The sequence below is a fragment of the Penicillium paradoxum genome (assembly GCF_028828445.1).
Source record: "Penicillium paradoxum strain IBT 22861 chromosome Unknown utg000002l_segment0_segment0, whole genome shotgun sequence".
NCBI classification, from domain to species: Eukaryota; Fungi; Ascomycota; class Eurotiomycetes; order Eurotiales; family Aspergillaceae; genus Penicillium; species Penicillium paradoxum.
In genome coordinates, this window is record NW_026643180.1 from 4,764,279 (window position 1) to 4,792,130 (window position 27,852).

A 27,852-nucleotide genomic window follows, 5' to 3' on the forward strand; every position below is an offset into this window, starting at 1 on the left:
AAAACACAAGGCTCAGGCTGATAAGAAGAACAGGGTCTCCAGGCCATATTGAATGAAAAGAAGAAAAGGCAGAAAACAGAACGAAGCAAGCGTCTTCTCCAATGGCAAGTTGACCATATCCACCTCCTCATATTCATCACGTCGCGTGTTGAACGCACATATCCGTCCAGACAAATTGCGAGAGCAAGGGTCGAAGAAGTTCCTGCATTCTGGGCAAATACCATAAGTGTCCTTGCCACCAGACTAGCGCAGAATCTGCAACCTGTGAACTGGATAGCTGGAGTACAATCTCGTCTGGTTGCAAGGGTGCATATGCAGTCAGAGTAGGTGATGGGTGTGATGTGGACTCAAAAGTCGGCATCACAGTACACAGGTGGCCATGCTCACAGACAAAACACAGGGAACGCCAGGATAGCTGGAGGTCCAGTTGCGCAGTTAGTTTAGATAGCTTGTCTGGCTAGTAGTGTTGTATGCTTATGCACATGTAGAAGAACTTAAGAATCGAGAGCTTGGATATTCGAATCAGCCTCCTTGACCGCAGGGCGGGGTTTGACCAATTGCTCCAAGTTGGGTGGCAGGCTTGCGCCCTCCGATACCGGAGCTGTAGGGGGTGGCCCCAGCGAGGCTGCTGGCGATGAAAGCATCATTGGCCCACGAGGGATGACCCAGGCTGCTGGGTGTTGTCTGGGTTGGGAGTTCAAATGCGCCAAAGGGTGCTCGGCCATGATCCCAGCCATTCACCCCAGAAGGACCATGGGATAGGTTGGATGATGCCCACGGCGTAGGCATTGATCCTACATCCATTGAATTTGAGAATTGAGTCTGGGCCATCAAGTGCTGTCGAAGCATAAGCTCATTTACAAGTTGGTCATGTGACGGTGAACGCTCAGAAGACATGGCATTTCCTGCGGCCATAGGATGTAGCGGAACTTGCTGGCTTGCTTGTGGACCAAGTCCTGGAGGAGTACGTGGAAGGGCAGTATCTCTCAACGGCGTCCAAATGCTGGGGATGCTAGGAATGGCAGGCCGGGGGGTATATGACTGAGCCGATGGCGCTCTGAATGTATCGGCCGCATTGAGAACTGGCGGGCCAAGTCCAGGCGGAGGAGCGATTGGGGTGGCGATTTGTGGTACGTTTTCCTCGCGGAATGGATAAATGGGATTGGATGACACGTGCGTAGGTGTCGGCATTTCCCCCACTGGGCTCAGGAAAGCAAATTGATCGTTGGGTGGGTTTTCATATGTGTCCGAGTCAACAAGTCGCTCGACGCCCTCAACGATCTGGTGCATGTTGGCAGACATGGATGCCGATGCCGACTGGGAACCACCAGATAAACTTTGAGCTTCTGTAGCAGCATAGGGATTTTGAGCGACCTGTGGAATATCCTCACGCTCAATGCTCGCAGCTGAAAGAGCATGCTGTCGGCCATGAGGACTAGAATAGAATTGCGAAGGCAGATCTTCTTCCTGGTAGATAAATGTCTTCTTATCTTCACTATCCACAAGTGCCACGGGGATTTTCTGTACGAGATCAGCAATCTGTCTAGGTATTTCTTGAGGATGTTCCTTCAAAGGATTTGCACATACTCCTCTCACGACGAGGTCAAGTCCATCAATCACAAATTCACGAATTCGGTAGAGCATTTCCATGTTGGGATGACTTCTTTCGATCCCAAGATCATGCATACGAGGCTTTGGGCGATCGCCGCCTCCGACGTATCGGCGAGAAGTGGCATCCTGGTCCAGAGGTGCGAAGCCAAGACTTTCTTCATCTTCTTCTAAGAGGTAATCGACCTCGGGAAGGCTAACTACATCGAAGGATGATGCGAGCAAGCTCAGTGTACCAGCGTAGATTTTCCAGAACTCTTTGATCTGAATCGAAAGCGACGAATCTTTTTCTTCTTTTTGCTCAACCAGGGACTGACTGTTCGTAAGTAGCCACGAGCTGTAATGGCGGAGCGCGGGCAGAATTCGACGAGCAACCACTGACACCTTGTCTGGAACAGGCAGTGCGTCCTTGCTATTCGAGTCCTCGAAAGAAGCAGTTCGTTCTAATTCGACCAAGAGTATTTGCAGTAAGGTGAAAAAGGTCTTGACATTGATTCGCTGGAAAAAGACGCGGGCATCCGAGACAGACTCTTCTAAGTGATGGGTAAGTAGGTGCATGAGCAATAACAATGTTTTGCATTCTTACCAGTGGACCGAACTTTGGCAAAATCCTCGGCCGCAATATTGATGAGACAGAACTTTTGGAGCGTTCCTTCTAGCGAACGTTCTCTAATTTCAACCGCTAGTTGGCTTAGTACTTCACTCTCCAACTCATCGTGCTCCGGAAAGTCGATTCCTTTGTAACATTTGGCATGCAGATAGAGAAACCACGGGGTCAGCGCCCTTCCGGGGATACCGGCATCTTCGGGGCGAATTAGCTCTCTTTTAGCCCAGGCGCTCATAATTTTTCGAAGTTCAATCTCCAGATTCCCCTTGGCTGTAGGATGAGGCTCTTGGGCCGAAAGAGCTCTATAGAGATGGTAGGTAGCGCGAAGGTGGTTTCCATCTGCGAGCGCAATAATCGCTAATTGGTTCTGAGACGCACCCGACGCAGGGTTGATCACCGACGCCAAATCATAATAACCGATAGCAGGGCCCCAGTTACGATCCTTGCTGACGAGTTCCGATTCGCGATAACGTGAAAGATCTCCTAATCGAATGAGGGTCGCGTGACACGACAGAAGAATGAGCCTGCGCAAGTCATTGGAGGGCTTTATGGGAGGTTGGCCCGACAAATCTAGAAGTCACCATGGATCAGCATTTCGAGTAACTCGGCGCAGTTTATGTTCCTCGCTTACTCTCAAAATTGAATTTGCGCGCAACCCTCTCCAATTCAACGATCCCTCCAAAGCGCGACGACAAATGCTGAATAAATCCTCGGTAAAATCGTTGACTTGATTTGATGAAATCGAGATAATGGCGTTCGAGCTTCCGTCGCTCGACTGGTTTCTTTTTGCCGTGCTCTTCGCGGAACTAATTGATGGCCGAACACAGTCAGTTAAGCCACCCTGGCGAGGACCTTCCGTGAACACTCACGCGAAGCAACTGCTTGCGAAACCGATTGTTCACTTTCAAATGTGCATCCCAGAGACGATTCTCGACGTCGGCTTTGCGAGCAGCATTGAAGTCAAGGAGAATCGCATTTTGAGAGGAAGTCCGAAACCTGTGTGAAGAGGTCAGCCTGAGCGGCATGCGCGCGGGGCTTCAATGCTACCGACTCGGAGAGAAAATGTTCGAATTCATCAAATGTGCGCCGTTCTTGCGAGAAACATTGCAAGAGCTCCTTCTCGGCTCCTAGCGCAGTCCTAGATCCACACACATCAGATCGGGTTCACCATTGAGGGGAAAGCACTAAAGCACTGACTTCCAGGCATCTGTGAACGAGGGCGCCATCAGGGAGCTGGCCCGGGGATCCCGAGCGTCAACCTCGCCGGTCAGATGGCTATGGATTGAGATGTGAGCGGTGAATCAGCCATCAGTAAGTAAAAGACATGAAAAGCGCACGCCGATGGGGATGAGAGTCGAGATGAGTATGAAAATGCATAAATGCGGTCCCGGTCTACAGTGATGATTGGTGCCGCCAAGGCGGGAGGTATTGTTTCACGTATTTGGATTACGCTTCGTCGCCAATGCACCTGGTGGAGGGCAACCGTCAAATGCGCAGGGCAGACAGGAGCGTGAATAGGGAGAAATTCAATTCTGAACATCTATTGGGGCTACCTACATCGGCATAGATTATCTACTGATCATAGATCGCCGAGCTGGGCTAGGATCTCATACAGGGTCAGCATCACTAGAGAAGGTAGGTATTTTTCTCTTCACAAGGAATGTAGGGAGTACCTGACTGCCTTTTACACACTAGGTACACACTAAAGGATGTAGTAAGGTCTACTCCATACCTGTGGACATGTTAGGTATCTTTCCTGGTCGCTTGGTATGGGCGTAAAAAATCACAAAAGCGCGATACAAAGGAGCTCTGCGAAGTCAACCTTCCATGTACCTCCTACATGGTACATGGTACCTATGAGGTACTATGAGGTACTATGAGGTACAGGTACCATGTAGGTATAAGAACCTCCCACTGTGCTCTTCGTACACTCCTCACTCTTCTCGTTATTAAGGCGATGTATAAAATATCAAAATACAACCCTTTATTTGCGATATCTCTCGCTGCCTGATTGCTTTGGCAAAGCACTTGGTGATTGCGCTATATATAACCCAGACCCATCCATACCAATGTACCTTCTTACCCTTCTTCTTCCTCCTTTTCCTTCTTTCTTTTCCTTATCCAAGGATTTTTTTTATCAAACCCTGCAGATAACCTTGATGCCCTTAAAACCCCCGAGAATGAATTCGGTGCCTCAATAGATAGCCAGTTCTGTGTTGGTTGGTGCGAACTCCACTTCTATACCCAGTTCTTCTACATCTTCCGAGCCTACTCATCCACCTTCCACGTGGAATATTCAGGAAAGATTTCAGCTTTGAGCAAATCTATCATCAATCTTCCTGAACAAGGTCGGATAGAGAATTACCCCTGTTCGGCTTCCATCATCTGTCATCGCAGCTAGGCGGAGAGCAACCGGGCTAGGCCCGCTGTGAGTAAAGTCTGCCATGGTCACTGCCTCCCGCCGTCCACATGTTCGTCAATTTGACCTATCAACTCATACTCCGTATGCAAGGCAGCTTACACCATGTCGAAACGGCCACGAAGCCGCTCAGGCTCTTATTCTTCCGAGAACGACTCAGACTCAATCTCTCCGACTGGGGCGAACACTACAACTCCTCCTTCTGAGCGCACCAAGTTTATCGACAGTGGTATCAACGCGCTTCCCGAGGTAATGCATTGTTCTTTACCGCCTCACCGCGAAACGCTCTCGTTTGCTTCATACGAGGAGTACGAAGTTCATTATCTTCAATCTCACGTTAATCGCTGCTCTGAATGCAGCAGAAACTTCCCCACTGGTCTTTTGCTCAATCTCCACATTGAGGAGAACCATGATCCGCTGGCTGCTGCGCGACGAGCCCGCGGGGAGAAGACGGTAATTGCACCCTACCTCCTATCAAATTGGGGGTTTTTTTCTTTCTTTTCAGTCTGCTAACATAAAGCAGTATGGATGCTTCATCGAAAACTGCGAACGAAAATGCTCCACTCCGCAAAAACGACGGCTGCATCTGATCGACAAGCATATGTTTCCAAAGGTATAATGCCAGCGGAAACAACATCATTGATCACTAATCCTGATATTTTCTGCAGAGTTACAACTTCTACATTGTCAATGATGGCATCGATCAACAGACATCTATGCTGCGACCCATGCATAGCGGCAGAAGACGTATCTCAACGTCATCTGCTCTGGAGGGCAGATTACGACGCCGAAGCTCAGTATCTCAGTCAAATCCATCGACATCTGCAATCTCCGAAAAGAAACCATCAGACGAGATGGACGTCGATGAATTGGCAAAGTCCATGTCTGCCCTGAAGTTTGTGCCTGCGAGTGTCACAAGAAATCGCTCCAAGGCAGGCAAGTAGTGCTTCTTTGGGTAGCATTGTTATTTTATCCATGCCATCCTCGTCCAATTTGGTAAGTATATACTGGTGAAGGAGTTCATCTTGAGGTCTTCACCCGTCTACTGGACCTCGCGATGAGTCGTGGTTGTGTCATCACTTGGCTACCTACTTTATGGGGTTCACACCGCCTCTTTCCCTCTTCCATCATCTTCATTTGCTGCTCTTAAATGGTATAATGATCACGGTCATTTCAAAATGGCGAAAGGAGGAAGAGAGAACAGGAAGAGGTTGAAAAGAACGAGGCTCAAAAGGAGAATAATTATATCTCCGCTTCTTGATGTCACAGAGCCCAATATCAAACCAATCAGCCCTGGCGTCGAAAGAGCAAACCAGAAGCCAAGCCGTGGATGAAACGGCGGTTCCAATTCCCAAGGAAAGAAAGAAAAGCCATATCAGCGAATGTAATGCGGTCCCGATTCACATTCACCAAAGCTTATATGACACAAATGAACAAATGAACCCCATTTCCATCATTCATGTCTCCGGAAGTTCTATATATCATGAGCCGGGACTTCTCAGTCTGTTTCGCTTTCCCTATAATGGCATTTTCAGACCTCCCATCGGAGGTAATCCTGTTGATGGACCCGGTCAACTAGCTAGAGCTAGACAAAGAGAGCTTCTCGCTGTGACGAACAAAAAGTCAACTGCAAGCATCTTTAGAGAATCAGTTGTGCCATAATGATATCCAGTGGCACAGCACCTACGGACTTGAAACGGCTGCTCAAAACGAACAAATATTCGGAGCCCGAAATTTCCTCAAACCTAGAGCCCCTCTTGATTCTACTGTTCATTGATATTACCAGCCAAAATACTTGGCGGATCTGAATGGAAAAAAGGCAGCCGTCAAGGCCTTTCTGGACCCAAGTCTGGATCTAAAGGGGACAAAATGCATCGCCTTGAGGGCCGGGATGTCGACCCAATTGCCCCGCCAAGGAGTTCCTCGTGGTGTCTTCGCTTCTTTATAAGAATTGTGTGGGATCGGGGCTACTGATCTCTGGAGTTAGCAGCCCCGATCCAACGCAGCTAACCTCGCCCGCTATAGACTCCTAGCCGCCACCTCCAGGGCTAAATCCAGAGATCAGCAGCCCTAACCCAGCGTAGCCAACCTCGCCCGCCACAGATACCCGGTTAGTATTACCAGGGCAAAGTCTAGAGACCAGCAGCTCAAAGCCGATATAGCTAACATTAGCCGCCATAGAGACTCAGTCCCCCTTAGAAGCCTAGAGCCTTAAGGACAGACTCCTAGCAATCCTTTCAAGCTAGCAAGGAGAATTCTGGTCACAGCCTTTATGTGAGCACCTCTATACCGCGCTTTTCCGCAACGCCGAGTCCGATACGATAGAGAACGGCCCTCGCCTCGATGGAAAAAGTTTGTCCTCGCCCTCGGACCTGCCTAGGTATCTATCTAGGCTGCCAACCTCATTCCGCATTACTTGGGACCTTCCGAGTTTTGCGGGTATCTGAATCAAGCATCTGTGAAGGGGATCTTAGAAACACCCATGACTTGTCCAATTTGAAAACTATATACCTACCAAGGAGTTTGTCACGAGGCCTTCACTCATCTGGATATTGATGCACAATGGCCAAAACAAGGAAAAGAAAGCAAGCAAAGAGGAGAACACCACCACAGAAGCAAAGAAGGGAAATGACTGTTTCTTCGGATCTGCCTTCCGCTTCTTGATCCACCTGCATATCACCCTTGGTGAACAACGGAACTGCCCATAACGATCTTGATAATCGGTTCCGGGGATACCGAGGACCATGTAAATATGTCCCGGGCGGCTTTTCCGAGTTCACAAATGCTAAATCAGCCCGATCTATGAATCAACTATTCTATCTATTATTACTGACACTGTTTTCTAACCTGCTAGGCGTGGTGCTTTGTCTTTAACAACCTCTGCCACGCCGCTAGAGAGACCTCGCAATATGCAAGTTCTAGTAGAAATCAAAGGATGCAGACCCAAACGAGCAGACCCAAACGAGCAGACCCAAACGAGCAGACCCAAACGAAATAGGAAGTTGCTATTGTCCAAGGCAAATAGCAACAGGGTATAGACAGTACGGAGTAGGAGATAAAATCATAATAGATACAGATCGAAATAAAAGGCATCAAACGCAAACCTTGGAAGATATCCTAACATCCCAGTCCACATATACAAAAACTCCTAGGGACATCATCCAGAAGAGAAAACATAGAATCATTAGTATGGCCATTCCAAAGAGGCCATTAAGCTTTTCCTTTTCTTTTGTCTTTTGTTTTGGCAAGGATGTTGACTGCATCCTTGCACCAGAATTGGTGGACTGAGCATTAAGCTCGACCACAGCGCACTATGCCAAGTGAGACTTCAATTGTACGCAGGAAATTACTGCACGAGAGAGATCTCTGTTCAATAGAGCAGAGATCAACTTCCCAGAATACAGAGCCCCCAGAACTCCCAAATTAAAATTCCAGAAGATCAGCATAGGCATCCAAACTCGAGCCAACCAAGTCAACAATTGCCCAGCTCGTATTGCCCTTGAAAGTCCGCGCCCATACGCGAACAATCGAAACGCTAAGCTGCCGCACTTTGAATGGATTCGCCATAAACTCCATATCTGGTGCACCGGGTGGATCGACCGCCATTTCGGTTTCATCCATCATGCTCTTGATCCACAAGAGCAACTTCCGCTCATGCTCTGACAATCTTTGTTCAGATTGTGTTGCGGGGATAGCAAGCAGCCAGCGACTGAGAAGAAAAGCGCATTCCAAACTACAGAGGGAATGCTGGATACTCCAGAAAAATGAATGTGTCCTGGCCACGAAATCAATACCTAGTCGTACGGGGATTGAAAGAGCATGGGCTGAGTGAAGTAACGCCATGATCAATCGTGGGCTACGCGCAATTGCCGGAGAGTCATTCAAAGCCCCTGCGATTTGAGTTGGGTCTTGTGTAATGAGGTGACGGCAGGGACCCAAGTCCACATGTAGACGGATGTAGGCGAGACCCAACAGAGCCGTGGAGGTGAATGCAATTGGACCGGCGGGATTCTGAGGGTCGATGCTGGATTCGGGTGTGCGTTTCCATAGAGCCTTCCATGCACTCAATGAATTGTCCAACACATTCAAGTCTTCTTGTCTCAGACTGGTGCCTTGCATATGGGGCGCAGAGAGACAGAGCTGTCGAGCAAAGAAAATCTGTTGTATAATGGCATGAATAAGGATATAATTCCCAAGCGGGGATATCGGTGCCGATGGAAATGACATGGATGATTTTAGGAAGAGTCTGGCAAAGGCTTCTTGGAAAGGCACGTCGGACCCTAGCCGAGTCCGATGCACCCGACGCCATTGCGAGGGATTGTTTGCTTTCCAAAGATCATGAGAACAAGGCATGTTCAACTTTAACTCCCCGTTTAATATCAAAGGAGGAATGTTGTACATGACCGAGTGGAGGTTGAAGAAACAGTATACAATGAGCTTTGTGCGTCTGTTGCCTTCTCTCCGTACCCACTCCTCCCAGCTAATGGGGTCTGCGGTCGGAGATGGTTCAGACAATCCATGTTCACGCACAAGCCTGGCCAATGTACTCTGCAACGAGAGAATCTCCCGCAAGAGCTCCGGGTGCCGTTCCCAGGACGCAAAAACAGTTAAAAGCAAAAACGTCCGAATCACTTCCATGTGAGCATCCGAGTCATCCAATGTGTATATTGATGCATTGACTGGAGCATTTGGCATTTGCTGATGATGCTGGAACGGACTGCTCGTCGTATTAGAAATCATCGATGAACCACGAGAGTTGTGGAACCCAGATGGCGGGGAAATGTAGTTCCATGAAGGCTGAGGCACTTGCTTGCTGTCTCGCCGACGAAGGCGTTCCAATAAGATTGCTTTGGCTGCATGAAAAAGATCAATGCCTCGGCTGTTTTCAAACCGATAATGCGAACCAGCAGCTGCCAGCGCTAGCGTAAGTTCAGGAGAAGCCTTAGCGACCGATAGCGTAGGGACATGAATGAACGGAAGATGCTCGTTCAGACCGTTAATGTATCCGGCAAAAAACCGAGATAAGGCATGCCTCGATGGCGGAACAAATCCTTTCGGAAGAACATACGAAAACTCTTCGAGCTTCGAAATAAAGGCTTGGCGATCTGAATTAGAAATATCCCATGCTGGTCGCGTGCTGTCATCAGCAAGGCCAATACGATCGTCCATTTCATGAGATTCCGGCTGCAACGATGGGAGCCGAGAGCCGAAATTCGAGAACGACGGATGATCTTCCGCGGCGCCCCGCGGATCATTCATAATATCCCCGCCGAGTCGGGTTGGTATTGTCTCACGGGACGATTTTGAATCAATTGCCATACTGGGCGGTAGCATGGGCTCCTCAACCGACGAGAACACACCCGAATCCCAATCGGACGACAATCCCACACTCTCCAGAAAAACCGTGAAATCCTGAACGGGATCCCCTAGATCAGTGAGGTCGAGAATTGAAGGCTCTACACCGTAATTATCGGCAATTGCTCTCTCCTGGGCGGGAGGAAGTGGCTGTGACGTAGGAGCGACAGTGTGTGGAGGTTTTCTCATGGACTCCAGGTTCTCTTGTTGGCCCTCCAGAGCAACATGGCTTGCGGCATGGGATAAGAGATTTAAATCATAGCCCCAGGATGGATTGAAATGAGGTGTATCTATAATTGATGGGGTTTGGACTTGAATTTCGGGTTGGGACGGAGGTACTTGAGTGTGGACTGGGATAGCGTCTGCAAGCTCTAACATACGCGACTCATGGTGGGCGGGTTGGATGAGATTGGACTGAATTGGTATTTCATGGTTGTTTTCGTGGCCATTGGGAGCTCGATGCTCTCGACTGGCTGCACTTTCAGCAGGGTGGACTAGTCGCTCATGTCGCACTAGAAGATCACTGCAAATTTATATTGATAAACGATTAGCATTCTATTCCGCGCATTGGGTGCAATGATAGCCTACCTCCGAGCAAATGATTTGGCACAAATGTCACATGAGAAGGGTTTCTCCTTGGTATCTGTTGTCCTACATTAGACCAGTTCCAACCGGGAATAAGATGGGGGTTACTCAACGGGTGCGGAGATGGCGTTGGAGATGTTCTAAGCGAGCGAAGGATCGACTGCAATATTCGCACGACAGGGATTTCCGATGAGCAGCGCCCTTCTTTTTAGATTTGGCCGATTTTTCGTCCTCCATCGTTTTTGGAGGTTGGGGGGATGGAATGGGGGAGCGCAATAGAGAGGGGAAGAATTTGAGGCCGCGGGCTGTTTGAGCGGGGAAATTGGCCTAAAACCCCCACAGTGAGGGGACAGTCACGTGCTCCATCGAGCTGTTGAGCATTTCCAATGTACAAACACATGTCATATCTTCTTGCATTTAGGGGCCTCAAGTTACTGGATGTCATTTGATTTCGGGGGTCTGTGGCCTGAGGCGTATGGGGACTGGGGCTGGTGCTTGATAGTGACGCCCAGACCGGATATGCATGCACTCGGGTCTCCACTGGTGCGGAGAGCCCTATTCGATTATAAATTGTCCGAAATGAATAAAATCAGGCAGGAAACCCCTGGGCAGGGTTGACCAGACAGGCATCATGGTCATGGTGGCATTATTCTACGTGAGGGCTCCAGATAAAGACCGTAACGCTCCTATATAGATGCATGAACCATGTATTCGCCAGAAGATAATGTAAAAAAAGACCCTGGCTACATCCGAAGTGTTTCATCTCTATTCACTATCTCATACTGAATCAACCAAAGATAAAAGGTGTTCCTATGCAGATGGTGATCTAGCCAACGATAGTGTGTAGTTTATGTAGTCAATATAACCAACGCCGCCAACATGTCATGTTTCCCTACGGAGTAGATTGCTTTGCATATGGAACGTTATGCCTTGCAGATTGTGTTTCATATAGACTCACACTAGATATCTGGTGCGTGTGAATCAAACGGGCCTTCATACACCAAGCCTACTTCGGTCTTACTCCGGAGCCACTGTTTCATCGGTGGGGATTGGATGTACCATGACGAATAATGCCCCCCCAATATCTTTTTCATTTGATGCCCATATCATGGCCACTGTGGATGAGCCTGGATGACATTGGAGATTGAGTATAATCTAACAAGACTGGATTCATCTGAGGAATAGGGAGCTGAAACATAGAGATCCCTATCGGAAAGACCAGTCTCTTCCTCTTCCATTTCGTAGGAGCACCACTTTTTTATCAAGAACAATCTACGAGATGGTTCTAAGCCCACGACCATGAGGCCAGCCTCGCATTCTTTAAATATCCCTATGGATACAGAAATCCATGGCAATATACACTTGTTTTGTGTCGTCTGTAGACTATGGAATGCCGAGACATCCTTGCTATTTCGAGAGACACTTCATGGCTTGCTGGGCTTTCTATAAGAGGGCCTCGTACACAAAGTAAACCTCCGAATCAGACAGACGAACCACCTAGATCAGAAGGCAGCACAATTATTTTTGGATCCAGAGATCTATACTCCGTAGCTATAGATCCACCAAAACTATCATGTTATGGGTCGTTTTCAGGGAGAGGGTTCGACTATATTTGGCTGAGAAACCATCTCTAGCAATTGCTCGCAAATGATCTTCCATTGCCCTTGGCAACAATGCATATGTGCCCACTCTCTTTGGATTGTGAGCTACTCCGTAAGGGTTTACGAGATCTAAGCCTATCTGTGAAGCGATATGAATCAAGCTAATTTCCTGGTGCCAGAAACCCTTCTTCTCGTATTTCCGTGCAGGGATCCCAGGTGGCTTAGAAGCGAGCCAGAGAGGACTACGGAGTACGGAGTACGGAGTATATGGAGTATGTATTACATAGCTTAAGGCAAGGGGGTACTAATATACAGCTCACAATTCTACCACCCACGTTGGAAATACGGAGTATAGCTCGAACCCAAGCTCTTCCCATATGTACGATTCGGACTTCAAAAGTGCAGAGTCAAAAACAATGCAGAGAGAGAAACTGATGAAACCATTTCTCTCTTGAGTCCATGAGTAATAATGCCCCACACTAACCTTAGAGTCTGCTATTTGCGATGTCGAATGTGTTTCAGTACTAGTGAACGCCTTGGTCACAGTGGCTACAATCTATAATTGAAAGGCCCCGCTTAGAGGGAAGCAGGAGCCAGTGATAGGGAAGGCTAGAATGTTTAGGGCCCAAGATGTAAATTTCAGATGAAACCACCTGGGAGCCTGAAGGGATGAGACACATCAGTTAGAAACGCGTGGGGAAAACATCGGGGTTTAGCCTTCCCCCTTGATACGTCGCACCTGATGTACCTTAGTCAGAGACTCCCGAGTTGGTTTCAGATCTCTAACTTCAACGTTGAACCAACCTCATCGCTTCCTGTTTCGCTTGATTTCTGTCATTCTTCGGTGGGGAGCGTGCTAGATATCCCCGATCGCAACGACACTAAGTGGTCCCGATCTGGTCCCAAAAAAAGCTCAGACGGTAAGCTGCATCGCTGAGGTCCCTCATTGCGATTTCGCCTGCTCTGCTGGAACATCATTGTTTTACCCTGGTCAGTGTCTCCTAACATTCTTTGTGGTGGTCTCTGCTCCTGTCTCTTCCGACCCCTCAGCAAACCCCTCCCGGGGCCGAGAAACAAATCCATCTGCGCAGAACATGCAGCTGACTGGATATCAGGAAACCGGGATTATGTATTGATCGACACATCTTTCTTCGGATTCCCTGTTCAACTTGACGCAAAGGACTTCCCCGAGAGTGCGGAGCAAAGGGCACTGTGCCGATCAATCGCTACCAGCACGTGAGCCTAACGAATCGTTCGCTGGACCGGAGTTAGCCATGCTGGCTCCTAAGCAATATTCTGCACCGACGGGTGTATCTGCGTCTCAGACACCGACTGCATACCACGTCAACTCGTCCCAAAGACCCGCGACGGCCACAAGAGTTCAGGATGGAATGGGTTTTGCCAGCCCAACGAAGTCGGAGCTTTCGGAGGGACAAGAGGATTATGGATCGGTCCGGTAAGGTTTCTTGAGGGAGATCCCAAGGCCTCACAGTCATTCTGACCACAGACAGGACGTGGGACGAGAAACGAGTGGTCGCCTGGCTTCACAGCATCAAATGCGGGCAGTATGAATCGATATTCAGAGGTAGGCATGGTCATTCCTATATTTTACTTGGGATAGCACTAACGATTGTTAGCCAACAACTTCAATGGTGACAATCTACTCGAATGCGACCAAAAGATCCTACAAGAGATGGGAATCAAGAAGGTTGGTGACCGAGTGCGCATCTTCGTCGCCATCAAGCAGCTCAGAGCCAAATCTGGAACGACGTCACGACAGAAAAACATGGTGAGTTTAGCCGCATTATATTGGTATGTTCTTTTCGCTAACCCAAAACAGGATACCTTAGCTGCGCTCGAAGCCACGGCGCTTTCAAACTCCTCCCGCTATTCCCACTCCCGCCTACCATACCGACGCACATCTCAGCTGGCTGATGATGGCTATCTGAACAGCAAATCGCTATCACAGCCTGCGTCCCCACCAGCCGGTGATTCTGAAAGAGGACCATGGCGCAAGGAGTATCTGAATCATCCCTCTTCGGGTGGCTCAAGTTCTGGCCGAAACCCCGGTACTCCAAACGAAGGTCGACCAAGCTCTCATCCCCGAAATCCCAGCCTTGACGGTCTCACAATGGGTCCCCTCCCGTCAAACTCTCCCGTCATTCGTGTCATCTACACCGGTGGGCAAACCAAGGTCTTGGATATTCGGAACTGCAGGACACCGGATGAAGTTATCTTGTGTGTGCTGAAGAAATTACAGCTCCCAGAGCATCAGTACAGAAATTATTGTTTCTATGTATTGGATGGATTGGATCCAGAGCTTTCGAATTGTAGAAAGCTCACTGAACCGGAGCTAATGGAGATCTGCGATGGATACAACAAGTCCGAGCGAGGTCGATTAATTTTACGAAAGATTCATGCTGGAGAACCCGATCAAGACGAGCTTCGTCGTGCCTCTCAGCTTGCATATGACGAGAGCCAGGCTACACATCAGCATGCTCTGAATAATTCCAACCAGCGCCAGAAACATAAGATCCAGCAACTCACTGGCGAATCCTGGCATAATATTAAACAGCCGCTTTCTCCGTTGGGTCCTCGGCATCGCCCGTCTACCTCGAGTGTTGACGAAGCGCAGTCACCGAACAGTGAACGTAACCCGGTGGCCAAACTCCGCTCGTTCTTTGGACAGAGACCTCCAAGTGAGATGATCATCCACGAACTACAGTCATTCTTCCCAAGTCACGACCGAGAAAATATCGAGAAGACTATGCGCAGATCTCAACGTTTGAGTCGTGCCGCAAGTCGTATGAGTGTTGTGAGCAATTACAGTGTTGCATCAAGTATGAAAGATGCGCCTCCGCTGCCGCCGTTACCCCAGTTACCCCCAATTCCCAGTATTGCCGATGCATGGCTTCATGGCGCTGGAGTGGCACAGGCAGTACGAGTCCCACGACCCATATCTGTTTCCAAGTTCAACCTCCCTCAGGCCTCCTATCGAGATTCTATTGCATCTAGTTCCCTCCAGCCCCTTCAGGAAGAGTCACCCACTGAGCCGAACCGAAAATCATATGTATCCTTTGAAAGCGGCTCTGATGAACCGAGTCTCTCGCGCCAGTCGCGCCAGAGCTTCGAGAGTCTCAGTGTTGCTGCCACAGATGGCGGTTCTTTCAATGATCGGATGAGCATGATTGTGGCCGAGGATGGCGAAGAAGAGGATGATGGTCTTGTCGACTTCCTGGCCGGAAATAACTTTGCACCTAAGAATTGGATGAAGGGTTCTTTGATCGGTGAGGGTTCTTTCGGAAGTGTTTTCCTCGCTCTTCATGCCATCACTGGAGAGCTTATGGCCGTCAAGCAAGTTGAGATCCCATCTGCCACAAAGGGTACGGAGTTCGACCAGCGGAAGAACCTCATGGTCAATGCTCTCAAACATGAGATTGAGCTGTTGCAAGGGATGTCACACCCGAACATTGTGCAGTACCTTGGCACCGTCGCCGATGACCAGTATCTCAATATTTTCCTGGAGTATGTGCCCGGTGGTTCCATTGCCACAATGCTGAAGCAATACAACACCTTCCAAGAGCCGCTTGTCAAGAACTTCGTCCGACAAATTCTGGCTGGCCTGTCATACCTCCACAGTCGGGACATCATCCACCGCGACATCAAGGGTGCCAACATTCTTGTCGACAACAAGGGTGGTGTTAAGATCTCCGATTTCGGTATCTCTAAGCGTGTCGAAGCCTCTCACCTCCTCGGTGCTCGCGCCAGTGGCAGCGCCAGCACTCACATCCACCGCACCTCCCTCCAGGGAAGTGTATACTGGATGGCACCCGAGGTCGTCCGACAGACCGCGCATACCAAGAAAGCAGATATCTGGAGTTTGGGTTGTCTTGTCGTTGAGATGTTCATTGGCGCACACCCCTTCCCAGACTGTAGCCAGCTGCAAGCCATCTTCGCTATTGGCAGTAACAAGGCTCGTCCCCCTGCTCCAGACCATGTGAGCCAGGAAGCTGTGGATTTCCTCGACATGACATTCCACCTGGAGTATGAGCAGCGGCCCAGTGCCGATGAATTGCTCAAGTGCGAGTTCTTGGCTGCACCTATCGTATAAGCGTATAATCAGCGAGCTGTTCCCTAATTTTTACCTTGCCTCTCTCCCGCCCACGGGTGTATACCCAATATGCATGTACGTAACATGATTCTATGTTGTATGTATGATGGTCACCTTACCATCCTTTGCACGATTATCTCAGTCATGGTACCTAACTCAACTGAGCCAAGGCTCGTATTATCACTTTTGCCAATCCTCATGTGTGCATGTAGTGTCGCTATAAATGTAATGAAATTTTAAAAACAACATAGTACACGATTTAAATAATCACAATGACCATTATGTAGGTCTTCTCTAAAGTTACATGCTGGATATCACAAGACTATCCAAGAGGAGATATAATAAAAGACCAAAAGATGTCACCAGGAAATTCCCATCTAGTTCACGATCTTACCGTAAAAAGGAATACCCATGGCGCTCAAGAGAAGTCGAGCATCCTTGTCAGTGCGGGCGGTGGTGTGGAGAGTGATGTGGCAACCAGGGATCATCTTGGGGGGATACCTGGGATATATTAGCATCGACCCAGGAATAAGGCCCAGAACACACTTACATATCGTAGTTGACCTCAAGCTCGGGGAAGAGAGCAACGTTCTCCGGCACCAAACCGAAGGTAATGTTACCACTGCTATCACCACTGGAACCCTTGACACCCTCCCAATCCTTAATACGGGGCAGGACGACATCAACCAGCTTACCAAGGAAGTGGTACATGTTCTCACCGAACAGCTCAGCCTTCACAGCGACGGAGTCACGGCCCGAGGCAATGTGCCAAGTAGCAACGTTAGACTTGGACTTGAAAGTCTCAACGCGAACGTTGGAGATAGCCTGGACGGCGATACCAGCAACGTGAAGCCAAGACGAGTTCCTCTCAGCGGCAGCGTTCTTGACGTAGCTGTGAATTGTGATGCGCTCAATTTCCGGGATGCTGTTGAACTTGATCGGCTTGCGGAGCAGACGCAGGACATCGCCGCCACGGGGTCCGCGGAGAACACGGTTCTTGTGGTATGGCGAGCTGTCGTCCCACTCCCGGAGACGGGGCGACTTCGGGGGAGGCTTGAAGCCTGGTGGGGTGTGCACGTAGCACAGGGTCATGATGTCGGGGGAGACGGTTGAGTCGAAGGTCTGCTCTGCTCGGGGAGCGGAGAAGGGGCCTGGGACGAACAGCCGGGAGGAGGGGTGGGAGGGTGGTGGCGGTTGGTGAGGGTGGAGAGGACCACGGTTGTACTTGGGGGAGCGGAATTGGTATCTATATTGGGAAGAGTCGGGATTAGTCGGTGTTCATTGATTGCTCGGTCGATGTTGTTTTTCATTATAGATGCGCATCGACTGGAGATGTGGTCGGGGTGTTCTTTCTTACCGGCCTCGGGGAAGCTGATTCTTGCGAGCGGCTGCGCGGGCAAGGGGATCGAATGATTTTGCTGCGCTATCTGACACAACTGTTGACAGAGACGATGCCGATTCCAGCTCGGTCAGATGGTCCGACAGACGCCTCGCCGGGGCTTCATCGGAGACATTGCGGCGTGACAAAAAGCCTTGAGGGCGAATTGATGGCACTGAGGCCCGAGGCAATGCCCTTGTTAGGTACCTAGATGGCTCTCGTGCAGCCATTTTGTGAGAATTGGGTATGATGGATTGGTGATCATCCCGGACCCTGTCCAAAAATTGTTCGCGCGGATAATCCTGTCACGTGAAGTGTCAGTTATTGACACCTCACAAAACGGGCACACATTCCAATGAGCATACTCACGGGCTGTCTCTGTCCATTTCTCACTACCTCGTGGTAAGAATGTTAATTTATACTCGCAGTGTATATACCGTGCAGACCAACTAAAACCGCGAAGATTTGACTAATTGCAATGGATAGACAACAGATCTTCTCATCTATCATCTACTACAACAACGATACCTCAAGTCCTAAAATTCACACAGCAAAATTTCCTCGGTCTTGAACTGGCTCTCGACACTTTTGGCTGGCTGAAATGACTGTTAAGCAATCCCTCTTGCCGTACGGCTGTCCTAGGAGGAGCTCGTTGGTATGAACGACGATGCCTTCACCAGGCTTAGTTCAACTCCAAAGTAAAGGGGAAAGATTGGAAATTATGAATACCTATCAGTAGACATATACTCCATGGTATCAGGTATTTCCAGGAGGCTTATAACTCTCTCTATATCGACACTGTTGCCCTACTATAATTCGATATGGGAGCCTACTTATGTCCCACCTACTACGCTGATGTATACATCTCGTGCCGATCCGGGCGGTGAGATGCGCACAGCTTAATGCCGGAATTAGGGCAAGGCGGTCAAGTCCCGAAGGCGGCGTCGAGGCCAAGATATTGCCTCAGGTGTCTGTTCCCGCCTTGCCCCGCAAATCGTCTGGTCCGTTGATCGAGTTCAGATCATTCGCCCGTTCATGGTTCATTTCGACGCGTGTTCATATCAGAAGAGCTCTACCTATGATGCATCACACATGTTCTCTCCAGGAATCTCACACCCTTGACTAAGCTCTGAGCTGGTCTGCAGTCTTCTGACTCCCCCGCATGCCTCCAATCTTGGGGTGTTTCATTTCAATCCACACACGCCTTATCTTTGCTTCATTCTTGCTCTTTGCCAACCGCCAAGATGAGTGGAATCCATCGATTTCTAACGCGTCGCGATCGAAACCATAAATTGAACAAGCAAAACAAAGAAGAGGTATACATCTACAGCTCATCCGAATACTAATCTCGTTGACTAAAGTCTTGTGCTCTTTAGGCATCTCACATACTCTCACGACCTCTATTCCATGGGTTCTTTAAGCCAGAGGCACCGCTCGAAGATGATCACGAAAATGAGAAGAAGGTATGGCCTAGATATCTAACAGTTAGCTAGGGCCAGTCTAATATTTCAATGTACATCTAGGTCAAAGCCCTTGTTCAACGAATCAGAAAGCTTGGGATCACTACTTTAGAGGAGGCACATATCAGTTATGCGTTACAGAGTACGCATGGGGATGCGGAAAAGGCGTTTAGTCTGCTACTTCTGCTTGAGGACTCCATTGAAGGAATCATCAGAAGTTACACGCCCAATACGAAGCTTCTCGGCGCAGAAAACCGACAAGGCGTCACATGCTATTTAGACGCGCTGTTATTTGCCATGTTTGCGCGTCTGGATTGCTTTGAGGGCATTCTATACAAATCTTTCAATGATGAGCCTCGTCGAAAGCTCGCAATCCTTCTGAGACTATGGGTGAATCTGCTGCGTTCGGGGAGACTCATTACTACAGACATGGTTAGTTGTTTATTGCGCTGCGCCGTTGTCCGTGTTACTTCGTATTAGTATTGACCGAGTGGCTCGCTCTAGACAAAACACCTACAGGATGCCCTATCAGAATGTGGTTGGGAGGATGCAGCCAACCTTCGCCAGCAGGATGCTTCGGAAGCATTCACTTTCATCACCGAAAAGTTAGAGTTGCCACTTCTGACTCTGAAGATGGACATCTATCACACTGGAAAGGAAGACGAGAGTGACGACCATAAATTCATCAACGAGAGACTTCTAGAAGTTGCCATACCACCTGCGCCAGCTGATGGACACTCCCTCACCCTGGAAGACTGCCTGGAAGCTTACTTCAATAATATGATTGAAGTCAAAAGACATATGGAACGGCGCAACACTACTGATTCAGTAAGATCAGTGGATTCACTTTCCATATCCAAAGGGTCCAGCGCGCATGTTGAAACAGTGGAGATTGAGTCACCCACACCCACTTTGTCTCCCGCTCAAACAAACACAAATACACCCCAGGTAGAAAAGCCAAGCCCGTGGTCATCGTACCATGAATTTGCGGAATCCCTCGAAACATCTCGAACTCCTGGTCGACGTGGTAGTATTGTTCAGCAGCGTTTCTTTCCAGACTCAAGTGGTGATACACACTCTGAAACTGTGGATACGGAGAAAGGAGGCACCGGTGCAGATCAAGATATCAATACCAATACGCTACCCCGACGGGGCACATACAAGAAAGAGGTAATGATGCCGGCGTGGCAATTCTTCAGTTTGATACGTAAGTTGCCCTACTTTTTATGTTGTTCTTGAATCACGCTCGAGCTGACCTGGTATTGCTTAGCATGGTATACTGATAATTCGCCAACAAACGATGCCCAAGTTGCAGCACACTTTTCTACCAAGCGTCCTATTCTTGGGATGTGTCTCAAACGTTATTCATTCTTGCCAGACGGCAGGGCAGTTCGTCTTGATACACATATTGACATACCAACCGAAATCGGTCTGCCTCATTTCATCCAAGATGACAATTTAGATGCGAATGCTCCCATCTTTGGCAACTTCAAACTCTCTTTACAGGCTCTAGTCTGCCACAGGGGTAACTCGGTTGACTCAGGTCACTACATTTCAATTGTTCGGGGCACTAGCCCCAACGGTGGTATCCCAGTCAATGGCTCGGCCCCGGGGTCATCGAAACACTGGATGCGCTTCGATGATCTTGCAGCAGAACGAGTAACACTGGTTGATATTGATCACGCCTTGAAGACTGAATCACCCTATCTATTGTTCTACCAAATCCTTCCGATTGGCGAAGATCCATCTGAGGCCTATATCCCAAACCCACCGTCATCTCGGGCATCTGATGGTAGTACCCTGGCCGATCAGACAGAGTTCAGCTCTGAGGAATTTGCCCCTGATCGACCGAGTGTGGAAGTCACGGCCCCATGTGATACTGTTGGACAAATATCTGTCAATCCTGCAAGACGATCCAGCACAGCATTCTCAGAAACTAGCAACCCAGCAGGTCTCTATCCCCGATCTATTCCATCTTCTTCGCCAAGGCTAGCACCAATGGAAGAGGGAAACACGAAGGGTCCCTCGTTCTCGCGCCGTGGGTCTCGACCAGCTCGGAGTAATCCCGGAAGCCGTGCTGGCAGCCAAACTGGTGAAAACAGAATCAGCGCTACTATTTCACGCTTTGCTGAGCGGCTTAGTCGTGATAAATTTACCAGTGACGGTGAGGGGGATGAGCCTGTATTGGAGATTGAAGATACTCTGGACGATATGAGACTCGGCCCCAGTGCCTTTGAGAGCAAAGAGAAGCGTGGGAGAGGGCGGACCAAAGATCAGGAGCGAAACAAAGGTAAGGCGAAGGAGAAATCTAAGAAACCAGACCGGGAATGTACGGTGATGTGAGGCCAAGAGTGCCAGCCGGGGGATGTGAAGATGGGATTTCCCTTTCATTTTTTTTACTTTGAGATACCCAGCACAGCTGTTGCTTGTTTCACGGATGATGATACCCACAATGCATGAACGAAGTGATTTAACAATTTGTAACCTTTATTGACCAGTGCATGAGTCTATGATGAATTGTATTCTTTGTACGGAGTAGATCTGCCCGTAGATGAGTCTAGTTTGGTCCACATTCTTGGCCTCAGGTGTCAAGGCATCAGGGTCTCCGCACTACTCGGGCCCCAAGAGCTCATTTCCGTTCGGCATCAACGGTTAGGACCATCGACTTGCCTCAACTCTTGTGTGATCGGCATGACATAGTGCCTCTACACCTAGCGCATCATGGCGCTGGATGGATCTAGCAGTTATGTTGCTCCGAGCAACCTAATGGAGCCACAGAGCTCTTCCCTCCCCATGTTCGACGTCGAACGGGTGCAGTTGGCCTTCTCCGTCGCCGCGGACTTCGTTGCAGCCCAAGTCGCGAACAATGTACTTGTGCTAGCATTATCTACTAATCGCATTCTCCGAATCGATCTTGACTCTCCTGAAGATGTTGAAGGTAGGCTTGCCAACCTTCCCCGCAGCAAATGCCAGCCACAACAAGTTGACTTAAACCATGCTCATGAACAACAGACATCGATCTCCCTAAGAAATCCTCGGAAATTGGAGTGATTCAACGCATGTTCCTCGATCCCTCTGCGTCTCATCTGATCATCACCACGACTCTGGGCGAAAACTACTATCTCCATGCCCAAACACCTTCGCGACAACCGAAACCATTGACACGATTAAAAGGCGTATCAATCGAAAGCATCGCTTGGAATCCGTCTTTACCCACCGCATCTACTCGCGAGATCCTCGTCGGCGCCACTGATGGCAACGTCTACGAAACTTATATTGAACCCTCCAGCTACCGGCAGGAGAAGTATACCACCCCGGTCTACCAGGTCCCGGATACCTCTCCGGTAGTTGGTATCTCGGTGGAACTAGTTCATGCTAAACCTGATCAAAGAAGGGTACTTGTGGCAACCTATGGGAAGCTATTGCATTTCATTGGTCGGGCAGGAGTTTCGAAGCACGGAAGGGAAAGTGGCGTTTATTCGGAGCTTTTCCAGCGTGAGATGCCATTGATTCATGAGGTGCAAAAGCCATCTAGCTCTGCTCCATCTTCTCTAGTCATTTCGCCCACGATCTCGGAGAGCTATCAGGCCGAGGGGTATACCGAGAAACAATTTGCGTGGCTCAGTTCTGAGGGAATATACCATGGCGGGCTCACATCAGAGTCTCCGTTCAAGTCCGCAAATATGCTTGCGCGCTCGGTATTCCCAGCTTCAGAATCGCCACGAGGAGGACGAAAATTGATACAAGACCCGATCTCCGCAATGACTTTGTCACAGTGGCATGTCCTCGCCCTGGTAGGAGGAAGGGTGGTCGCAATCAATCGTCTAAGCCAGGAAGTTGTTCACGATCAACCTGTGTTGGAACCTGGGCAGAGCGCGTTGGGCCTCTTGACTGATCTCACCAAAAACACGTATTGGCTTTTCACCAGCCAGGCCATTTTTGAGGTTGTAGCGGGTGACGAAGACAGAGATATCTGGAAGATTCTTTTGAAAGAGCAAAAATTCGACGAGGCCCTGCACTATGCCCGAGGTGCGTCCCAGCGAGATGCTGTTATGACTGCTACAGGTGATTTCCTGGCAGGCAAGGGCAACTTCCTTGAGGCAGCCAAAGTATGGGGCAAGAGTAGCAAAGGGTTTGAGGAGGTCTGCCTTACCATGATCGACCACAAAGAACATGATGCGTTGCGGAACTATCTCCTCTCCCAGCTTGCAACATACAAGAAAGCCTCGGTTATGCAAAGAATAATGGTCGCAAGCTGGCTTGTCGAATTGTTCATGTCCAAGCTGAATTCCCTCGACGATAATATTGCCACCAAAGCAGAGTTGGCAGAGGGTACAAGCCCTGGAGAGATCAAGAATCAGCTTGGCAGCATTCGAACGGATTTCCAAGAGTTTGTGAACAGCCACAAAGCAGACTTGGACAAGAAAACAGTATACGATATCATCAGCAGTCACGGGCGGGAGGAAGAGTTGTTGTTCTTTGCAACCGCTACAAATGATCACAACTATGTTCTCTCGTACTGGATCCAACGCGAGAAATGGCTGGAAGCTTTGAAGGTTTTGCAGCGGCAGAGCGAAGCGGACGTGTTCTATAAATATAGCAGCGTGCTGATGACACACAAGCCCACGGACCTGGTCGATATACTGATGCGACAGACGAACCTTGATCCTGAGAAACTGATCCCCGCGTTGCTGAATTACAACAAAACAGCCAGTATCCCCTCTCTCAACCAGAACCAAGCCGTCCGTTATCTGAACTTCATCATTGTCAACCACCCGGATCCATCTGCAGCAGTTCACAACACACTTATCTCAATACATGCGTCCAGCCCTTCATCATCCGAATCTGGACTGCTAACCTATCTCCAATCGCAGCCATCATCGCCTCCTCCGTATGATGCAGACTTCGCCCTTCGTCTGTGCATCCAGAATCAACGAATCCAGTCATGCATTCACATCTACAGCACAATGGGACAATATCTACAGGCTGTAGAGCTTGCCCTAGAACACGATGACATTGAACTCGCCGCGATCGTTGCAGACCGCCCAGAGGGCAACGACAAGTTGCGCAAGAAACTGTGGCTCCTCGTCGCGGAGAAAAAGATTCGCCAACCGGGTACGGGTATCAAAGAAGCAATTGAATTCCTTCGCCGCTGCGAGCTTCTTCGTATCGAGGACCTAATCCCCTTCTTCCCCGACTTCGTCGTCATTGATGACTTCAAGGACGAGATTTGTACTGCCTTGGAAGATTATTCACGCCACATCGATGCCCTTCGCCAAGAAATGGATAACTCAGCGCTGACAGCGCGCCAAATCCGTGGTGAGATTTCCGGTCTCGATACTCGCTATGCTATCGTTGAGCCGGGTGAGAGGTGCTGGATCTGCTCGCTGCCTGTTCTCAGCCGTCAGTTCTTCGTGTTCCCCTGCCAGCATGCCTTCCACAGTGACTGTCTAGGTAGGGAGGTATTAGAAGGTGCTGGTGGCAAGAAAAAGTACATTCGGGATCTGCAGGCGCAGCTCAGCAATGGCGATATGGCTGCCTCGCGACGTGAGGAGATTGTCAAGGAATTGGATGGGCTAGTTGCTGAAGCTTGGTATGTCTCTTTATCTCCTATGATATCGCAATCTCATCATACTAACCATATTTTCCTACAGCATCCTCTGCGGTGACCATGCCATCAAGCAGATTGAAAAACCCTTCATCTCAAACTCAGAGACCGCGGAGGATTGGGCTCTGTAATATGCATCTATCGCTCAATCTTCGTCTTCCGTGCACAATGAATAGACACATGTTGGCTTTGAGTTTTGATTTTCCGCAATACCCTTGTCTTAGCAGGTAACTACATGATACATGAGAAGTCCTCGGACATACTAGACACGGTTATACTGAATGTGATTCGGATCCGAATATTAATGCTGTATACACTCTGGGAAGAGAAAGGAAGAAAAAGGAAAACATAAATACATCAAGTAGACCGTGAATAATCCACCCAACTCCATGCGTAAACAAACATATTCCCAGAGAGATAGATGAAAAAGAAAAGAGAATGAGACAGGGCTGAAATCATATCATGGAATCCACACCCACAAAGCACCCAAGAACTAGTGTTCCGGCCATAGATACCTCAACAATTCCAGATCCTGCGCAACAGCCGGACTATGCCCCGCACAGTCCTCTAAAAAGCCCAGCATCTCCTCGTTCCAGCGCTCCCAGCCGTCCGGCAGAGTCTCTCGGAGACGGGCACTCGGCGAGTGTGCTATGCAATAGAACAAAAGGATCTGGCCGAAGAACCTTGAACCCGAAAGTCAGTCCAACATCCTCAACCCAGAGCTACATCGGGACAAAAATGCGGGGGACAAACTCACTGCGAACAAAAGGCAAACTTGATCGGGACACAGCTCTTCATTTTCCGGAATATGCCCTGCGCGATGGGCCAGTTCATTGCGTTCTGGAGACCGCTTCGCACTTGCACGAAGTCTTCGTCTGTGAGGAGGTGCGGGATGCGGAGGGCTTTGTAGAGATATGGACGGCCGATGTGGAAGCGGGCGATCATGTGTCGGCCCTTGAGCATGGCGTCTGCTATTGCTATTGCTGGTGATAGGGGTCTGTTTGGGTCTGTGGGTCTGGGTCTTGGGGATGAGAGGTGGATTGGGGATGCTGCGGAGGATGGGGAGGGGTGGATTGATGGGTCTGCTGGGGTTGGGTGGGATGAGTAGGGGGCGTTGTTGAATTGGATAGCCGTTGGGAGATTGGTGCGCCATTGTTCTAGTTGGTGATGCAGTTCGGTGTTGATTGCTGGAAGGGGGAAGGTTCCTGAATCGGCTGGGGATTGATGTTAGCGTGTAATCTTTTTTGGGGAGAGAGCGTGCGACTTACAGTAGAAGTAAAGGGAATGGCGGATTCGCGTGAGGATGATGCGATGGGCTACTTGGGCGAGGAAATGGTATTGGAAGTAGGAGTCGTCGAGGCCTGCGTTGAAGCGGGTTGCGCCGTAGCCGGTTGTTTCGAAGGGGATGAATTTCGGGATTGGGACTTGTTCTTCGAGACGGGAGAGGCCGCTTGAGGGGAGGTGGAGTTCTTGGACGAGAATTGTCTCGTTCATGAGACAGTTCCAGTATACGCGGGATTTCATGTCGCCTTCCCACTTGTCGAAATTCACATTATGGCTGTTTGGGAGTTAGTGTCTTATTGGGGGTGTGTGTGTGCTGGGAAGGACTTACTTGGTTAACATCGATAGACAGCAAGTGGCAGCACGATGAATCATTGCCCATGAATCCATTGGACGAGGGATCTGGGTGTAATATACACTGTGGAGGGTCAGTATCAATCTCCATGTAAGATGGGAAAGCAAGATGGGACATCGATACGCACGAGGAAAGAAGATAGAATTGGCAACTTTGGATATCGTTGTCACAAATCAAGAAGCCGATACGCCGCCGAGCCTCGTTGAAGAATCGCAACCCGGGTTGCTCTTCGTAAACCACGCTCATCCACTCTGGAGGTTCGAATCGATGGCCTTGGGTACCTGGCAGGGGATAGTTTCCTTCTTGGTAGGCGTGAACAGCCAGACATCCCAATGCGAGCACGTTAAGCACCAAACAGCTTTCTAGGTTATATCCAAACCCACTCTCGATGGCCGAGCCGAGTGTGAAGGCAAAGAAGAACCCTTTGTCCATAATCGGCGTAGAGGGATTGAAAACACTGAAGAATGCATCCGCCAGACCCCTGATCATTGCCAGTGGAAGTACTTCTAACCAATGATCCCCCGCATGGAGCGGGTAGGGGCTGGAAAAGATCGGTAGTTGAGGCCGCGCCGATTCTAATTCAATGACATAGTTTTTCCCGAGCATTTCGTAGGCAGCTAGTAACTGCTTCGGGAGAATCTGTCGTGCGCCGGGCCACACAATGACACCATGCTGACTGAAAGATATAGAAATGCGGCCTGCAGAGTCTGGCTTTGTTTGATTTTCTTCGAGATCAAAGTCATCTCCATCTCCAGCTGCCGCGGGTGTGAAGTTATCCCCGGTGGAGGGCAGCATTAACATGTGCTGATTGCCATCATCACCAAAAGCAGGCGAAAGCTGCGTCTGCAGTTCATTTGCAGGAGTATGTATCTGAGTCCGAAGGGACTGCAAATCTGTCAAAATGGAAGTTGGTATATTTTCCAATTTTGTCTCCAGCCGATGGAGAGTACTCATGATCATCGTGAGAGATTGATCGCGTCTGCATTTTGTGAGCAAAAATGCAGCATCAACCACCGCGAATGACTTACTTTGAGGATTTACGCTCATTATAAACACACTCTAAGCCAAGAGACTTGCACAATCCACATCTTGGCCGCGATTCGTCGCATCTTGTCTTTTTCAAACGACACGTCTCGCACGCCTAATACTGAGGGTTAGCGGTCTCCGGGCCAGTTGATGGCGACCGAAAATGGATGATGCTAGGTGATAAAAGCACTCACGACGGTGGCGATGAAGTTCCTAGGCTTCTTAGAGGGTCCGGATGACTGACCGTGCTCCTCCTCGCCGGGAGAGAGCAGGTCGTGGATGGGCGGCAGACCATTGTTATCCGAGTCGGGCAACCGATGTACGCCTGCTCTGGACTCCTCGAGCGACCGCTTGCTCATTTTGCCTCATCGAGAATGGACTTCCACACGCGACATTCTGACTGATATTGTGTCGTTTTTTTATCGCGGAACGTTGGGCGGTCTGGGCCAATCAGAGGC

At 49.4% G+C, this 27,852-nt stretch overlaps 8 protein-coding genes across 8 annotated transcripts; 4 read left to right on the forward strand and 4 right to left on the reverse strand.

The window, feature by feature from the left end:
* Positions 1–522: 522 nt before the first annotated feature.
* On the reverse strand, positions 523–3,441 carry N7457_001685 (uncharacterized protein; the record flags this gene model as incomplete). The annotated part of the gene is made up of 7 exons (XM_057172731.1): positions 523–1,521; positions 1,588–2,141; positions 2,195–2,785; positions 2,847–3,021; positions 3,085–3,211; positions 3,267–3,353; positions 3,413–3,441. 7 exons carry the CDS (start codon positions 3,439–3,441, stop codon positions 523–525), a joined length of 2,562 nt encoding a protein of 853 aa, XP_057036634.1.
* A 1,298-nt stretch (positions 3,442–4,739) lies between these two features.
* Positions 4,740–5,578, forward strand: N7457_001686 (Zinc finger C2H2; the record flags this gene model as incomplete). Its single annotated transcript, XM_057172732.1, has 3 exons — positions 4,740–5,087; positions 5,158–5,247; positions 5,303–5,578. 3 exons carry the CDS (start codon positions 4,740–4,742, stop codon positions 5,576–5,578), a joined length of 714 nt encoding a protein of 237 aa, XP_057036635.1.
* Positions 5,579–8,057: 2,479 nt separating this feature from the next.
* Positions 8,058–10,811, reverse strand: N7457_001687 (C2H2-type zinc finger protein; the record flags this gene model as incomplete). Its single annotated transcript, XM_057172733.1, has 3 exons — positions 8,058–10,512; positions 10,578–10,632; positions 10,688–10,811. The coding sequence occupies 3 exons, from the start codon at positions 10,809–10,811 to the stop codon at positions 8,058–8,060; spliced, it is 2,634 nt and encodes an 877-aa protein (XP_057036636.1).
* A 2,638-nt stretch (positions 10,812–13,449) lies between these two features.
* N7457_001688 (STE11 family mitogen-activated protein kinase kinase kinase) lies at positions 13,450–16,286 on the forward strand (the record flags this gene model as incomplete). The annotated part of the gene is made up of 4 exons (XM_057172734.1): positions 13,450–13,631; positions 13,687–13,760; positions 13,813–13,964; positions 14,016–16,286. 4 exons carry the CDS (start codon positions 13,450–13,452, stop codon positions 16,284–16,286), a joined length of 2,679 nt encoding a protein of 892 aa, XP_057036637.1.
* Positions 16,287–16,663: 377 nt separating this feature from the next.
* Positions 16,664–17,894, reverse strand: N7457_001689 (mitochondrial 54S ribosomal protein uL5m; the record flags this gene model as incomplete). Its single annotated transcript, XM_057172735.1, has 3 exons — positions 16,664–16,787; positions 16,837–17,532; positions 17,644–17,894. 3 exons carry the CDS (start codon positions 17,892–17,894, stop codon positions 16,664–16,666), a joined length of 1,071 nt encoding a protein of 356 aa, XP_057036638.1.
* A 1,014-nt stretch (positions 17,895–18,908) lies between these two features.
* N7457_001690 (ubiquitin C-terminal hydrolase family protein) lies at positions 18,909–21,467 on the forward strand (the record flags this gene model as incomplete). Its single annotated transcript, XM_057172736.1, has 5 exons — positions 18,909–18,980; positions 19,041–19,127; positions 19,188–19,556; positions 19,629–20,331; positions 20,395–21,467. 5 exons carry the CDS (start codon positions 18,909–18,911, stop codon positions 21,465–21,467), a joined length of 2,304 nt encoding a protein of 767 aa, XP_057036639.1.
* A 378-nt stretch (positions 21,468–21,845) lies between these two features.
* On the forward strand, positions 21,846–24,863 carry N7457_001691 (vacuolar protein sorting protein DigA; the record flags this gene model as incomplete). Its single annotated transcript, XM_057172737.1, has 3 exons — positions 21,846–22,062; positions 22,137–24,717; positions 24,779–24,863. The coding sequence occupies 3 exons, from the start codon at positions 21,846–21,848 to the stop codon at positions 24,861–24,863; spliced, it is 2,883 nt and encodes a 960-aa protein (XP_057036640.1).
* A 362-nt stretch (positions 24,864–25,225) lies between these two features.
* N7457_001692 (uncharacterized protein) lies at positions 25,226–27,753 on the reverse strand (the record flags this gene model as incomplete). Its single annotated transcript, XM_057172738.1, has 7 exons — positions 25,226–25,415; positions 25,490–25,946; positions 26,001–26,290; positions 26,345–26,431; positions 26,496–27,347; positions 27,397–27,509; positions 27,589–27,753. 7 exons carry the CDS (start codon positions 27,751–27,753, stop codon positions 25,226–25,228), a joined length of 2,154 nt encoding a protein of 717 aa, XP_057036641.1.
* Positions 27,754–27,852: the final 99 nt, after the last annotated feature.